Here is a 14,598-nt window from a genome sequence, read left to right on the forward strand (position 1 = left end):
CTAGCATCTGCGGGACAGTGGTGGCTTATTACAATCAAGTGTCTCGGAGAATAACCCACGGAGCGGACCAGACACTCACCGAAGACAGCACGCCATGATTGTTACCAGGTGGCAGGACCTACTGAGATCCATTCACACTATGTAAGTCTGGGTTTCAGTCCCAGCCCAGCACCTTCAGGACATTCCTTAGCCTCTCTCAGCCTTGCTTTCCCCGTCTGAGAAGCAGGGACTAAAAGTAGCCCCTGCCTTTAGGGTTGCTGAACAGTAATCAGATATTTGCTGTTACTGGTCAGGGTAGCTCCGTGAATACGGGAGGGTAGCTCTGTCCTGGGCGAGCTGTGTGATGGCACACAAGACTCTTGGCTTCTCTGGGCCTCCGCTTCCTCCTCTGTACAATGGGAGAGGAACAGAATGTCCCCAGAAGACAAGAGTGAGGTGGAACCCATTGCTCCTCCAGCCTGCAGGCCTCGCCTTGGCCCTCCGGGATGCTATGACCTCCCGCCGACGGCGGGGGCGCCCTTGTCACCCACGTCCAGGGTCTCTCTCACGCGCCTGGGTTTGAACCGATTCTGCTCCCTTCCGCTGCGGTGGAACCGAGCCGCCAGCCAGGCAGGTCTCCGGCCGGCCCTCAGGGATCAACCGTTCTACAATCAAGACCCAGAGAGCGCCAGATCCCAGCGAGGACTGGAGTCGTCGGGCTCCTCCTAGCCGGCCGGGAAACTCTGGCGCACAGGGGACCGCGCCTCCCGCCCCCACTCCGGCGGGGGCGGGGACAGGTGCGCGCTCCCCGACCGCGCGCTCCCGCAGAGCCAGGACTTGGACCGGAGGTGAGTGGCGGGGCGGCGGACTGCGGAACTTGGGCGGGACCGTGGGGTCCAGGAGCGGGGGTCGAGCACGGGCACGGGAACGGGGAACTTTGAGTAGGGCGGGTGGAAACCCTAGTTTCATGCTGCCGGGTCCAGAGTGGCTGGAGGAATGGATGGGAGGACACTTCTTCCTCGATGGGCCGGCTGGGGTTGGGGCGGTGGATTCCAGACCCCAGTGGGCCCAGGCCCGGAGCGTGCGGAGTCGGCTCGGGCGTCTCTGTGTCGGGGCCCCGGACGCCACTGCTACCAGGCGAAAGCTGGAACCCCAGAAGCCTGGCCGCATGCGATGGAATGGGCAGGCTTCTGTGCCAAGGTAAGCCGTGGAGGCTGAGTTCCCCAGGAGGGAACTCAGATTCTGCCTGAGCTCCCGAATCTCCTCCCTCCTGGCAGCCCAACCCCTTTCACAGATGGGGACTCTGAGGCCCAGAGAGGGTGAGCAGCCAGCCTGAGGTCACACAGCCGGTGAGCCCAGGCCTGGGGGGTCACAGCCTGAGATCCTGTGGGCAGTTTGCCAGCAAGCTCCTCCTGCCTTCTGGCTGCCCCACATCTTTGCGAGGAGGGCATTGACTTTGAGGGGACTCCCTGGTGGGAGGCAAGTGGAAACGGGGAAGACCTCTTGCCCCCTGTGGATGTGAGCAGCATCTGGCCCAGGCTCCCACCAAGGCCAGCTGGCCTCCGCCTGCATCCTGCAGGGTGCATTCTCTGCTCAACTTCTCTTCTCTCTTCTCTTCTTTTCCTCTCTCCCTCTCTCTCTCTCTCTCTCTCTCTCTCTCTCTCCCTCCCCCCCCAACCCCCCTCTCTCCCCCTCCCTCTCTCTCTCTCTCTCTCTCTTTTTTCCCAGTATTGGAGGTTGAACCCAGGGCCTTCCCACTGAGCTACATTCCAGTGTCATCCCCCCCCACACACCATTTTTCTAAGTTTTTATTTTGAGACGGGTTATACTAGGTGCCCAAGCTGGGCTTGAACTTGCAATCCTCCTGCCTCAGGCTCCCAGAGGGCTGGGATTACAGGTGTGCACCACCAAGCCCAACTCTGTCTTTCCACGTGACCCTTTCTGCTTTGGTTCTTTCTGTGTCTCAGTCTCAGCCTTTTGCCTGTCTCCCTATCGTTCCCTCTAGGTTTTCTGGGTTTGTTTGTTTTTATTTTGTTGTTGTTGTTGTTGTTGTTTTGGTACTGGGGATTTAACTCAGGACTTTGTGCTTGTGAGGAAGGTGTAGTGCCACTGATCTAAATCCCCCTCCCTAAGTTTTCTGGTTTTGACTCTCCCTCACCTAACAAACCCAGTCCACCCAGGGTAATTAGGGAAGGGCCAGGCTCAGGCCCGGGCAGCAGCCTGCAGGACTCCCAAGTTCCCCCGGAGCCTGGAACCAGGACAGCACTGACTAGACAGATGCCTGCCCAGGAGGGGGACATGTCCAGCACCCAGGCCACCAGCCATGCTGCCTGGGGTCACCCTGGCCCACAAATCCTGCGTGACTCCCCAGCCTAGGCCCTGGGGTTGGTGACTGCTGGCTGCTTATCCATGCACAGTGGGGACCAGACATGGTGCCAGCCCTTAGCAAGCCAGGGACCACCTGGGCAATGGAGGAGAGGACAGGGCCCTGTTCCCATGGAGATGATGCTCCTGTGGGAGACAGCAGCACTTAGCAGACAGACAGACTCCTGCCCCCCAGCTGGCATGTGACAGCTGGGTGTTGGAGGGGGAGCTGCTTGGGCCCTGCAGGTCAAGGTCATACAGGTGGAGGAGGTGGCCCAGCCAACACAGCCAGGGTGCCAGGGCCTGGGCAGAACTCACCCCTCACTGCCAGTCTTTTGGGCCTGAGACACTCAGTTTTTGATGCAAGGATACAAAAGAGGGGTTGGGGTGCAGCTCAGTGGCAGAGGGCTGGTCTAGCACATGCAAGGCCCTGGGATGGATCCTCAGAATTGCAGGGTGGGGGAGAGGCAGGGTGTTGAAGCTGACCCTCTGGCTTCCCTGTCTATCTGCCCACCCATTCCAGGCCTTCCTGCTGCACTTGTTTCTGGGCTCCTACAATCGCAGAAGGGGCCCAGGTCCTAGGGGAGCAGCTGTCTTAGGGCTTTTCCCATGTTCTGTGCCGGTCCCCATGCTCTCCTTCCCAGCCCAAGTGCTAGGGACCCCCGGCCAGTGGAAATGGCTCTCCATTCCCCTGGGCCTCCTCCCAGCCCCTCACTAGGCTTCCTCTCAGGCTGGTTAAGAGGCTGGACCCAGAGCTCAGGGCCCCACTGGCCAGCTCTGTGACCTCGGGCAAATGACTTTCCCTTTGTGAGCTTCACTTTCCTCATCTGTAGAATGGAATAATCTTAGTGGCAACCTCAGGACTGTGGAGGGGACATGATGGATAGTGTGTGCACCAGGGAGCTGGGATCGATGAGCAGTTACTAAGAGCTGCTCTTGTTGTTTTGTTATTATCCTTTCTCCAGGATGATTTCAACAGCTTCCTCACAGCCTGACCGCCTTCACTCCTGCTTCATCTCTGGCTCCTAATTATTCTGCTCACCACAGCTAGCATGTTAAACATTAAATTGGAGCTGGCCTCTCCTCTGCCCAGAAACGAGCTTTGGGCTGTAGAGAAGACACTTATAGGCCCGAGGCCCACTGCTGTACCACACTGGCCTCCCTGCTGTTCTTAGGACACCAAGATCTATTTCTGGGACCTGGCAGGGGAGGCCCCACCCCAGGGCCTTTGCACTTGCTGTCTCCACCCTGGACCCTCTTTCACACCTGCACTTCCTTCCTCCCAGCTTTGCTTCCTCTATAGCCCTTGCCACCAGCTGAATGAGAGCAGGGATTATTGTCAAGCACATAGTACGAACCCAAAAATATCGATTAAATGAATAAACAAGAACTGGAAGGCCATTGTAGACAGAATAGAAAATGCAGATGTGCATCTTTTCCTTCTTTCTCCTGCAGTGCTGGGGGTTGAACCCAGGGCCTTGGTGTGCTGAGCAGGCGCTCCATACCCCAGCCCAGCATTCACCTTTTAAACATGGGGTCCCCAGCACCCTGCATCAGCTATTCAGGGCTTCTCGTGGGTTCTCAGAAACAGCCAGGCCTTTGCACGTCCCCTGTGGCCAGGGTGTCCCCTCACTGATGGCTGTTCTCACAGTAGCCACAGGGGCACATGGCACCTTTGAGGATAGAAGCCCCAGGCCACCACCAGATCAGGGACAGTGACTCTAAGAGCCAAATCACTGCCCTCCCTCTGCATGGCTATGGAGGTGCTGGAGTCGGACCCAGAGGACAGCTGTGCGAGGAGCGGAGTGTTCACCTGGCACTTGAGCTGTCCGGATGTCCAGGCCCTGGGCGTGTCAGTGTGTAACCCGTCACCTGCCGACCACAGGGCAGAACCGCTTTCCAGCTGCCAAAGGCCACCAGCTTCTGTGAAGCCACCTGCTGCCTTTAAGAACTGACTTGTTCCTGGATGAGAAGTGTCATTCACTGCCTCCTCAGTCTTGCTGCCTTTGCCCCTTCTGCTAGGCTGGCCCAGAGCAGCCGGTCCAGCTGCCACTCCACTGTGCCTCTGTCCCTTTCCAGGATGCCTGGGGCTCTCAGGGGATGCAGGCGCTGCTCAGAATACAGAGAAGCCACAGGCCTGACCCTGGGAGACTATATCTTCATAACAGCAACTCTGGACCACAGTTTATTTCTGTTCTGTTCTTTTCTTTTTGTTTTCTGAGACAGGGTCTTGCTATGTAGCCCAGGCTGGCCTCACACTCATGGTGATCCTTCTGCCTCAGTCTCCCAAGTGCTGGGATTACAAGCCTGCACCACCATGCCCAGCTCCTTCCTTCCTTCCTTCCTTCCTTCCTTCCTTCCTTCCCTTCCTTTCTTCTTTCTTCCTTTTTCCAGTACTGGAGGATCAAACCCAGGGTCTCATGCTGAGCTACACCCCAGCCCATTTTATTTTTCATATTGAGACAAGGTCTCACTAAGTTGTCCAGGCCAGGCTTTCTTTTTTTTTCTTTTCTTTTCTTCTTTTTTTTTTGGTTCGGTGCTGGGGATCGAACTCAGGACCTTGCACTTATGAGGCAGGTGCGGTGCCACTGAGCTAAATCCCCGGCTCCAGGCTTTCTTTTTAAAATTTCTCTGGAGGACCTTTGTCCCCAAGTCTATTCATAATCTTTTAGTGTCTTTTTTTCTTTTCTTTTCTTGCAGTACTAGGGATTGAACCCAGGACTTTTTATTGTACTTCATCCCTGGCCCTTTATTTTTTTACTTTTTTATTTTTTATTTTGACACAGGGCCTCACCAAGTCACTAAATTTCCCAGGCTGGGCTTGAACTTGTGACCTTCCTGCCTCAGACCCACAAAGTCCTGGGATTACAGGTATGTGCCACCATATGTGGCTGAAGATTTTAAATGCCTTTGTTTTGCAATTCTAGAACTAGGCAAAGCTTCATTCCATGTAAATATTTCTTAGTGGCTTTTTAAGGCAAGTCTAAACAGCTATTGTTAGATTTTTATTTTTGATAGAATTCTGGTTGAGAGAAGACCTGAGTTCCTGAGTTAGGGGATCAGGGGGACAAAGGAGGTAAATATATTCATTAGTTTTTGGTTACTAAAATCAGTAAATATATACCCCTGGATATATGTCTCTGTTCACTTCACCAGTGTTTTGCTAAATGTAAAGTAAGAATGATAAACAAGACAGAAGTTTAACATCTTAAACAACATTAAACAAGCAAACAACATGGTTCAGCAAAGGCAGAATAAGGCTGTTGTGGCTGTTACAAAATCCCAAGGGATTGTAGTCCTTCATAGTACAAAATGGCTTCTAGAGTTCTGGCCATCACATCTGAGTTCCTGGCAGAAAAACAGACAAAAAGCAGAAGGCTTGAAGAGGGGTTGCTGTACCCATGGAGGCCAGAGGGGGCAGCCTAAGTTAAGGAGGGCAAGAGGTATTGTTGCCATGCAGGCATGTGGATCTATGTTGCCAGGTCTTCTGAAATGCTCCTCAGAAACGAACAACCCTGAATTTTGAACGATATCCCCTGACTTGCAGATGACAGTAAGGAATTGTTTAACACACTGAGAAAACCAAAATGACAAGGCTGCAGCCAGGCCTGGCCTGTAAGTTTCCACCTTGACCGTTGGGAGTTAAATCTCATCAGAAAGGTTCTGTTCTCAATGCACTGGGTGGCAAAGCAAATCTCAGCCATAGAGGACACCGGGAAGGTGGGCAGTCAGGAGCTTTCCCAACCTGAGCAGATGTGGCAGGGTGGGGTGTGGGTTCCAGGCCAGCTCAGAAGCCTTGAGGCCTCTCAGGAGCCTGCTCTGTCCTGGGTCCCCCCTCCTGGCCTGGCCGCTGTCAGAGCTTAGAGATTGTGCCAGGGAAGTGGGCAGCAGGGAGCCCAGCTGCTGCCTGTAGTACTTCTAAGCTCTGTGTGTGGAAGCAGGAGGGCGCACCGGCCGGGGTGTTGGAGATTCCTGGCAAGGTGGGGACCTCCCTGCTGGTCCAGAGTGGGGTGGCCCCAGATGTGGAGGAGGTTGTCCCAGGCCTAATGGTTGGCCCCAGGGTGACTTCAGCTCCAAACTGCTGGGGAATATTTTGCTGTTTTAATTTTAATAGTCATGTTCAAATTTTCATGGGAAGTAAAAAAAATAACTATGTCACCAAGCCTGGCATCACTCCATAATGACAAAAGTGCGTTTAAAGTGTGTCCGGAACTGTTTTACTTCTCATCACAAGCCGTGAGGTCCCTCGGTCAAAGTCCTTGATTGGCAGGGAGGGAAATGAGACACAGAGGCAGGGTCACCCAGCATGTGGCAGAGCTGAGGTCGAGCCAGGTAGCTCACACCCCTGGCCACTCTAATGGTTTGGCTTGACTGAGGACAGACTGGAGAGAGCCAGTGACAGCACAGGTGGGTGACAGGGGATCAGATGGATGGCTGGTGGAGTGACAGCAGACTAGTGCTGGAGGGCTGGAGTAAGTGGTCTGCCAAGGTCTGCGGCCTAGAGAGTTCTGTGCTTTCAGGAGAAAAAGAATCATTTCAGGTGACCATATTTTTATATTAGGTAATAGTGCATATGGTTCACAGTTAAAACTATATAAAAAGATAAATTTTGAGGTGGCAGCAACAGCCCCAGCATTTCCTGGGTGCCCAGGTTGTTTTTGCAAATCAAGCAAAAAGAACACCCACCCTAACTGGGACTGGGTCACTTACCAATGTTGCTGCAGACCTTCCCGTCAGCAGTGAGCTCATCCCCTTTCCTTGGTCCTGGGCCTTGTACAGGTGTGTGGGTTTCAACAGGTAGCAAGCTCTGCAACCTGTCCCATCAGTAATAGCTGCTTGGATGGATTCCCATGTTTTGCTATTACAAGGCCACAATGAATAGATAATCCTGAACATGAGTCTTTCAGTTCAGAGCAGGTGACCTTTGGCTTTGCGACAATCTCACAGTGAAAATGCCAACTTAAGATTCATTTTGTCCCCCTATCATGAAAGGAGACGATAGTTTTCCACAAGTTGAAACCTTATTTGTACTCTTTTCATCATTTGTGTGCTTGGCCCTCTTTCTTGAGGCTTTTGTTCTTGATTTGTAAAATTCTTCTTTTTGTGGTACTGGGGATTTTTCTTAGCCACTGTCTCATCACTGGGACAAAGTACCTGATACCCACAATTTAAAGGAGGAAAAGTTTCTTTTTGCTCACAGTTTCATCCTACGGTCAGCTGGCTCCAATGCAGAAACCACAGGGCAAAAGGCCTGGCAGAGGAAAGCTGTTCAACTCGTGGCAGCTAGGAAGCAGAGAGAAGGGAGGAGCAGGGCCAAGAGCATATCCTTCCAGGTCACACGCCCAGGGACCTGCCTCCAACCAGGCCCCACCTCCTAACAGCACATTCAGGATTAATCCATGGAGGAGTGGATTAATGGTCCCTACTGCGCAGTCACCTTCCAAACACAGGAGGCTTTGGGGGGGATATTTAGATAAACCACGACAGGATTGGACCCAGAGCCTTCACACTGAGCTATATCCCCAGGCTTTTTTTTTTTCTTTTGGAGACAGGGTCTCACTAAACCACTAAGTTGCCCAGACTGGCCTTGAATTTTCAGTCTTCCTGTCTGTTCCCCAGAGTCCCAAGATTACAAACCTGTAAAAATTCTTTGTATATTAGAAAGATGAACTTTTGTCTGTGTTTTGTGTTGAGAATATTTTGCGAGGTTGTCATTTGCCTTTTGACCTTGCTGTTTGTTTGCTTGCTTGCTTGTTTTTGAGACAAGATCTCCCTATGTTGTCCAGGCTGACCTCAAACTCACAGTCCTCCTGCCTAAGCTTCCCATGTAGCTGGGATTACAAGTGATGCCGCTGTGCCCAAACGCTGTTAGTATTTTTGGCAGGGAGTGTTTTGAATCTTTGATTATTTGCTTTTGCGGATTTTTACATTTATGGTGTTAAATATATCAAAATTCTCTTTCTGGCCCCTGCATTTACAAGCTTAGGAAAACCTTCCCACTTAAAGGTTAGTTATAAGGGAATTTGTCTGTTTTCTGCTAATAAGTCAGCTTATTCACATAATAAGAGAGAGGAGAAAAAAAGAAAAGAAAACCCTGGGCCCACAGCGCAGCCCCTTTGTTGATGAGGTGTCGTTGGTCTTTCTAGAGGGAGACCTGGAGACCCTGGAGAGCACCGACCTTTAAAGAAAGAAAAGGAGACAGCTGGGGGACGAAACAGCACTTTATTCCTCAGGTCACTGTTCTCTGTTTCGACCCAGATTGGGTCTAGCGGTCAGGTTTTATACATTTTCAACAGGCAATTCTGACCTCATTATTCTTTGTTTTCTCAGAAGAACATCTGTGACATTCCTGCACATCTCTGGCCTTTGTTTATCATTACAGCATCGTCACATTTATCTTAGTCTTAAAGGTTAACAAGTAACTCATAAAGCCACAGGCAAGTTTACACGTCTCATGTCTCTGTTCACCAGAGCCGTACATCTAAGAGTACATTGTACATCGCAGCCCTCCTCTATCAGATATTCCAAGAAAGCAGACCCCGGACAATGGTTACTAAGAGAGCTTAGGAAAACATGTTTCCTTCCTATGAACTTTTACAACATCTTTTAAGGCTTTCTGCAATCCTTTCAGCAAACAGGCCCGAGGAAGTTCTCTGAGACATTTACTTAGTTCTTTCAATTAACAAGTTTCTTACAATTAGTAACTAAATCCTAGAGTTGAGGACATTCACAGAGAATTGCTTAATTTTCTCATTTCATAAGCTTCTTACAATTAGTAACTAAATCCTACATGTTCCCACAGTGAGGCCCTTGCACCATCTCACCTGGTGTCCTTTTCCAGGCTTACGTGAGGAGACAGCAGCCCCACCATGGCCTTGCTGGTCCACCTGCTGGTCTGCGTCTTCGGGATGGGCTCCTGGGTGGCCATCAATGGGCTGTGGGTGGAGCTGCCCCTGCTGGTGACAGAGCTGCCTGAGGGCTGGAACCTGCCCTCCTACCTCACGCTGATCATCCAGCTGGCCAACATTGGGCCCCTGCTGGTCACCCTGCTGCATCGCTTCCGGCCTGGCTATCTCTCTGAAGTCGCCATCATCTTCACCATCCTGACCGTAGGCACTGTCACCTGTATCCTTTTTGCCTTCCTCTGGAACATGACCTCCAGAGTGCTGGGTGGCCGCCACAGCATTGCCTTCATCATCCTCACTTTCTTCCTGGCACTGGTGGACTGCACCTCCTCCGTCACCTTCCTGCCCTTCATGAGCCAGCTGCCCTCCTACTACCTCACTACCTTCTTTGTGGGTGAAGGATTCAGTGGCCTCCTGCCTGCACTGTTGGCTCTGGCCCAGGGCTCGGGTATCACCTCCTGTGTCAATGTCACGGACTCACTGGATGCCAACTCAAGCACTGTGACCACCAACGAGACCCACAGCACACAGGTACCCAGTGTTACATGGAACAGTGCCACTCTGTGCTGGGTCAAAGGGTGGGGGAGAAAAATCTGGCTCCTTCCACCCCAGTGGGTCCTCCCCAGTGCTGCAGGTTAAAGTGACCCAAGGCAGGGGGACAGTACAGAGGCCATTTCAAGGGCGTGTGTGTGCAGAAGACTCAGAGAGGGGCCAGACGGCAGGAGCTTCCATGGCATCCTGAGCCACAGGAAGGAACAGGGACCTGGGGCTTCTGAGGGGGCACAAGTGAGAGGAGGTGAGGGGGTGACACTGACACAGGTGGTTAGTGAGCTGTCCTGCTGTGCAGAGATGATGAAGGTTGTGATCCCTCTCTTCCAGGTACAGACAGCTTTCTAAGAGAAGTTCCTCTAGAGAGCTCAGTTCCCTCTAATATGGGCATCTTTTCTGAGCTACTCCTCTGACTCTAACCAGCTCAAAACAGTCAGTGCCAAATTGGTCCATTTGGGGGTGGCAAATCCTCATCTCCTACAAATTTTGGGGTGGTGCATCTGGAGCCCCAACCCAGGTGAGGGCAGGCAGACCAATGAAATGAGAATCCTTGAGGATGAGCTCATCTGAAACCCTCAGTGGAGATTTTGCTTTGGAATCTGTTATGATTTACTAATGACAATCCTTGGGTAAATTATCTGTCATTGCTGTTCACATTGTCGTGCCTGCCCTCTGACGACCCCAGGGAACCAGCAGCCCCACGGTGTGGACCCCCACGGTGTGGACCCCCACCAGCCACCTGGAGGGCCGCTACCTCCCCGCGCGCTTCTCACCACTGGTCTTCTTCCTGCTGCTGGCCGCCATGATGGCCTGCTGCCTCCTCGCCTTCTTCCTGCTCCAGCATCGGTCCCAGGCCCAGCAAGGTTCCATCGAGGACCTGCTTCAGTCCCAGGTCACCCTCCACTCCATCAGGCCGCAAGAGGAGAAAGACGCAGGCCCCCTAGACCCTGCAGAGAACAGCAAGGGGAAGGCACAACTGGAGGAGAAAGTGGCCACCCTGCACCCTGTGCAGCTGGCCTTCATCTACACGCTGGTGGCCTTTGTAAACGCACTCACCAACGGCGTGCTACCCTCTGTGCAGACCTACTCCTGCCTGTCCTACGGGTCTTTCACCTACCACCTGTCTGCCACCCTCAGCTCCGTGGCCAGCCCACTTGCCTGCTTCCTCTCCATATTCCTGCCTAACAGGTAACCCTACCTGGCCCTGGGGAGCCCTGGCAGAGGGGAGTGCTTCATGCCAGAATCCTACTTTCCAAGTCCCCCCACCAGGCTATATTACAGGGCTTTTCAAGCCTAGTGTGGTGGTGCACGCCTATAATCCCAGTACTCAGGGAGGCTGCTATGGTTTGGGTCTAGATGTCCCCCCAAAGCCTTATACAGTAGTTGGTGGGGCTTTTTTGGAGTGTGTGATCCTGGGACTAAGGGTGTGATTACTAAATCACTGACTGGCTCGGCACTGTCCTGATCTCGGTAGCCTGGACACAATATAAGGGACAGAAAGAGGCTTGTCTTCTCCTGTGCTTGCTTGCTTGCTTTTCTGTCTTTTGCTCACCATGAACTGGTTCTCCTCTGCAATGCCCCTCTGCCAAGCCACCCTGTCTTGGAGTTAAACAATTATGGACTGAAACCTCTACAAACTGTGAGCTAAATAAACTTTTCCTCCCTTAACTTGGGGGTCTTGGGTATTTGGTCTCAGCAATGAAAAAAGTAACTAAGACAGAGGGTGTGGCAGGAGGATTGCAAGTTCAAGCCCAGCAAGACAATTTAGCAACTTAGACCCTGACTCAAAATAAGAAAAAATGGACTGGGGATGTAGTTCAGTGTGAAGGCCTTGGATTCAATCCCTAGTACTGCCCCCTGTAAAGCAATATAGTTTCCAAGCTCTGGTATTTACTAGCTGTGTAGTATTGGACAAATCACTTCTGGAGAAACTTCTCTGGGCCTCTGGGATTTTTAACCTCGAAACTAGGGGTGGTACTAGTTCTACCTCTTAAGATTGCTGAAAGCCTGAGATGGGTTGATTTTGGAAGGTGTTGAACAGTACCAGCATACTGTGAGCCCAATTCAAGTGACAGCCACCACCTCCAGCAGCTAGTGAGGAGGGGCAGGCAGCTCCTGAGGCTGATAATCAGAGGCCTCAGGGATAAGAGAAAGGGCCCTTCCCTCTTTGCCCCTTGGAGCTGAGGTTCTAGACCGCCTGAGCGCTGAAAGACACCATGCAGCTTGAGCCAGCCTGGACCACAGCAGGGTTTCCATCTCTAATAAGCAACCCAAGTGGTTCTGACTCAAGGGCTTCTGACCCCTCAGGGGAAATATTACCTAGTGAACTTGACATTTTGGATTCACCATCCTCCAGGCCACTGTCTGGCCTGCCTTCGCTCAAGAGCTCCTTAGTCCTGCCCAGCCCAGGAGGAGAATGAGGGCAGGAGAGTTAGACAGAAAATGTCCATTGGCCCAGAAGCTGGCTTTTCTCCCTTGGGGCCTCAAAGCCACAGAGAGAGGGTAGCAGTTTTAAGGGAAAGCAGGACCAGAGGCCACAGATCTGCAGAATCTGAATAGCCCCTGCAGACTTCTGAGAGCAGGAGAATCCAAGAATCTTGGAGCGGGAGTTCCTAGTGTGAGGGCCAGACCATGGGTTCTCACAGTCTTGGTGTCCTGGAGGCTGCAGATGGTGAACCCGAGGGACAAGGACCACAAAGGAAGGGCAGTGTCCTCAGGTGTCAGACTGGGGTCTAATGGAGGTTGCCTTAAGATGTGCAGCAAGACCTCCTAGAGACTGTGCAAACCTCAGCTGAGACCAGGAAGGGAGGGGTCATCAAGGTCACAGCTTGGGCACTGTTTCCCTGCTGAGATCAAAACCACCTTTTCATCCACCCCTGACTTCCTGGCTGTGGCTGGGGTTGCCCTGGGAGGAAATGGCCCCAGATCAAACACCAGGCGAGGCCAGTGGCTGGAGCCAGCCCTGCACTGCTCTCCTGCAGGTCCCCAAAGGCCTGCCACACCCTCACTCTGCAGAGGGAACACTGAGGCCCCACGACCAGCCTCAAAGTTAAGTGTTAGAACCAGGATTTACACCAGATCCCTGTGCCACAGTCTGGTTTTTCCTCTGCTATGACTCTGGGGCCTGCCATTAACACCAAGGAGCAGATGTCCTGGCCTTGGGAGCCTCCCAGGTTCACTTGAGCCCGGGAGGACCATGAGTCTAACCTCTAACCTTAGGGTTGCTGCCCATTCCACAAGGTTCCCTGGGCGGAGGGGGCTGAGAGGTCAGGCTGCTCACCTCCTCCACTCTACCGTAGGTCTCTGCCTTTCCTGGGGGTCATCACTGTGCTGGGGACTGGCTTTGGGGCCTACAACATGGCCATGGCTGCGATGAGCCCCTGCCCCCTCCTCCAGGGCCACTGGGGGGGAGAAGTCCTCATTGTGAGTATCCCACCTGTGGTGCTGCCCCCCTCAAGAAGACCAGGTGGGAGGGATGCTTCTTACTGAAGAGGGGGGCTGTTCCCCCGGCCTGTGCACCCAGCGGTGGCCTTCTCTCACATGCCCTGGCTTGATCACAAGGGGAAACTTTGGGTTCACCGTTGCCCTTGATGGGTCACCTTGTGGGACTCCCTGGGGTCTCCTTGTACTTAGAGGTTATTCCATGGGTTCCCTCAGCCCTGTGAGGCCACCCTGACAGCGAGGCTCACCTCACAGGCCCTCTTCCCTCCGCATCTGTCCCTGCTCTTCCCCGCAGGTGATTTCTTGGGTGCTGTTCACTGCCTGTCTCAGCTACATCAAGGTCATGCTGGGAGTGATCCTGAGAGACCAGAGCCACAGCGCCCTCGTGTGGTGCGGGGCGGCGGTGCAGCTGGGCTCTCTGGTCGGGGCGCTGCTCATGTTCCCGCTGGTCAATGTGCTGAGGCTCTTCGTGTCTGCCGACTTTTGCAACCTGGATTGCTCTACCTAGGCCGGCCCCATCGCTGACGCCTGGAAGCTAGGACCCGAACAGGCGAGGGGGTGGCCAAGGTCACAGAGCCCGCAGTGGGGTGCGGGGACAGAGGCTGAGGCTCAGGACCACGAACCCCCACCTCTGACAGTGAACCCCACCAGGCTGCCAGAGGCTTGGAAGCAGTTCTCAGCCCCAGGCGGAAGATGCGATTGTTATTTTGTTTTACTTTAAAAAAAAAAAAAAAAAGACATTGCTTGATTTTACACTCATATCAGCCTTCGGATTTCAGTGTGAACGGAAAAAATGTATCAGTATAATTAGTGTCCAGTGGAGACAGGGCTGGGAAATGGGAGAGCTGGCCCGGGACTTCCCTGCCTAGTTTGTTCTGGCTGCTCGCCTCAGCCACCGCACCGTCCTTTTTCATCTGTGGTGGCTGATTAATGGTGTAACATCTGTCAAAACTCAGAAAGTATAAATTGGTGTCTTCCCTGGGGCTCTCAACACACAAACACATGCACTCGTGTGTGTACCAGCACTTTCATTAGTCCTTTTTCACACTTCCACAAATTATGCAAATATAAAGGAAATGCAAATATAGCCTTCTTGTGTCTCATTTCAAAGAAATAGTAGTAAACTATTGTGCCCTTTGCACTTTTCATTCATAGAAAATGGAGAGAACATTCTTGTTCTTTGGCCTGACTGTGTAGTACACCATTGAAAGTGCCAAGCTCATTCATCCATCTGAAGGCACTGGGAGGAAAATTAAGAATTAGACCTCCTGCGAATCCCAAAGAACTGAACAAAAGTAGGAGAGAAAGGAAACAGTTTTTCTATGAATAAACACTAAACTCGACTGCAGTGCACATCACT

General features: G+C 52.6%; 1 protein-coding gene across 14 annotated transcripts; it reads left to right on the top strand.

Moving 5' to 3' along the window:
• The first annotated feature begins 556 nt into the window (after positions 1–556).
• Slc52a3 (solute carrier family 52 member 3) lies at positions 557–14,325 on the top strand. Of its 14 annotated transcripts, none has more exons than XM_087188772.1 (7): positions 557–827; positions 3,309–5,214; positions 8,490–8,576; positions 9,185–9,779; positions 10,483–10,985; positions 13,097–13,220; positions 13,534–14,325. In XM_087188772.1, the coding sequence occupies exons 4-7, from the start codon at positions 9,213–9,215 to the stop codon at positions 13,744–13,746; spliced, it is 1,407 nt and encodes a 468-aa protein (XP_087044898.1). In that variant the 5' UTR covers positions 557–827; positions 3,309–5,214; positions 8,490–8,576; positions 9,185–9,212; the 3' UTR covers positions 13,747–14,325. The 14 variants fall into 14 exon arrangements, with proteins under 14 accessions (XP_087044898.1, XP_087044899.1, XP_087044902.1 ...); XM_087188773.1 differs by having other exon boundaries at positions 5,130–5,214; XM_021254938.2 differs by adding an exon at positions 5,891–5,958 and having other exon boundaries at positions 558–827; positions 8,490–9,779.
• The last annotated feature ends 273 nt before the right edge of the window (positions 14,326–14,598 follow it).

Source organism: Heterocephalus glaber, unplaced genomic scaffold, assembly GCF_053883595.1.
Source record: "Heterocephalus glaber isolate CG9 unplaced genomic scaffold, H.glaber_assembly_v1.0 deba00001532, whole genome shotgun sequence".
Lineage (NCBI taxonomy): Eukaryota > Metazoa > Chordata > Mammalia > Rodentia > Bathyergidae > Heterocephalus > Heterocephalus glaber.

What these genes read in the sequence shown, in the direction of transcription:
- Slc52a3 (XM_087188772.1), top strand. Translation starts at nt 9,213, where the DNA reads ATGGCCTTGCTGGTCCACCTGCTGGTCTGCGTCTTCGGGATGGGCTCC. An exon ending in TCCATATTCCTGCCTAACAG is followed by an intron (nt 10,986 to 13,096) that starts GTAACCCTACCT and finishes ACTCTACCGTAG; the next exon opens with GTCTCTGCCTTTCCTGGGGG. An exon ending in GGGGGGGAGAAGTCCTCATT is followed by an intron (nt 13,221 to 13,533) that starts GTGAGTATCCCA and finishes TCTTCCCCGCAG; the next exon opens with GTGATTTCTTGGGTGCTGTT.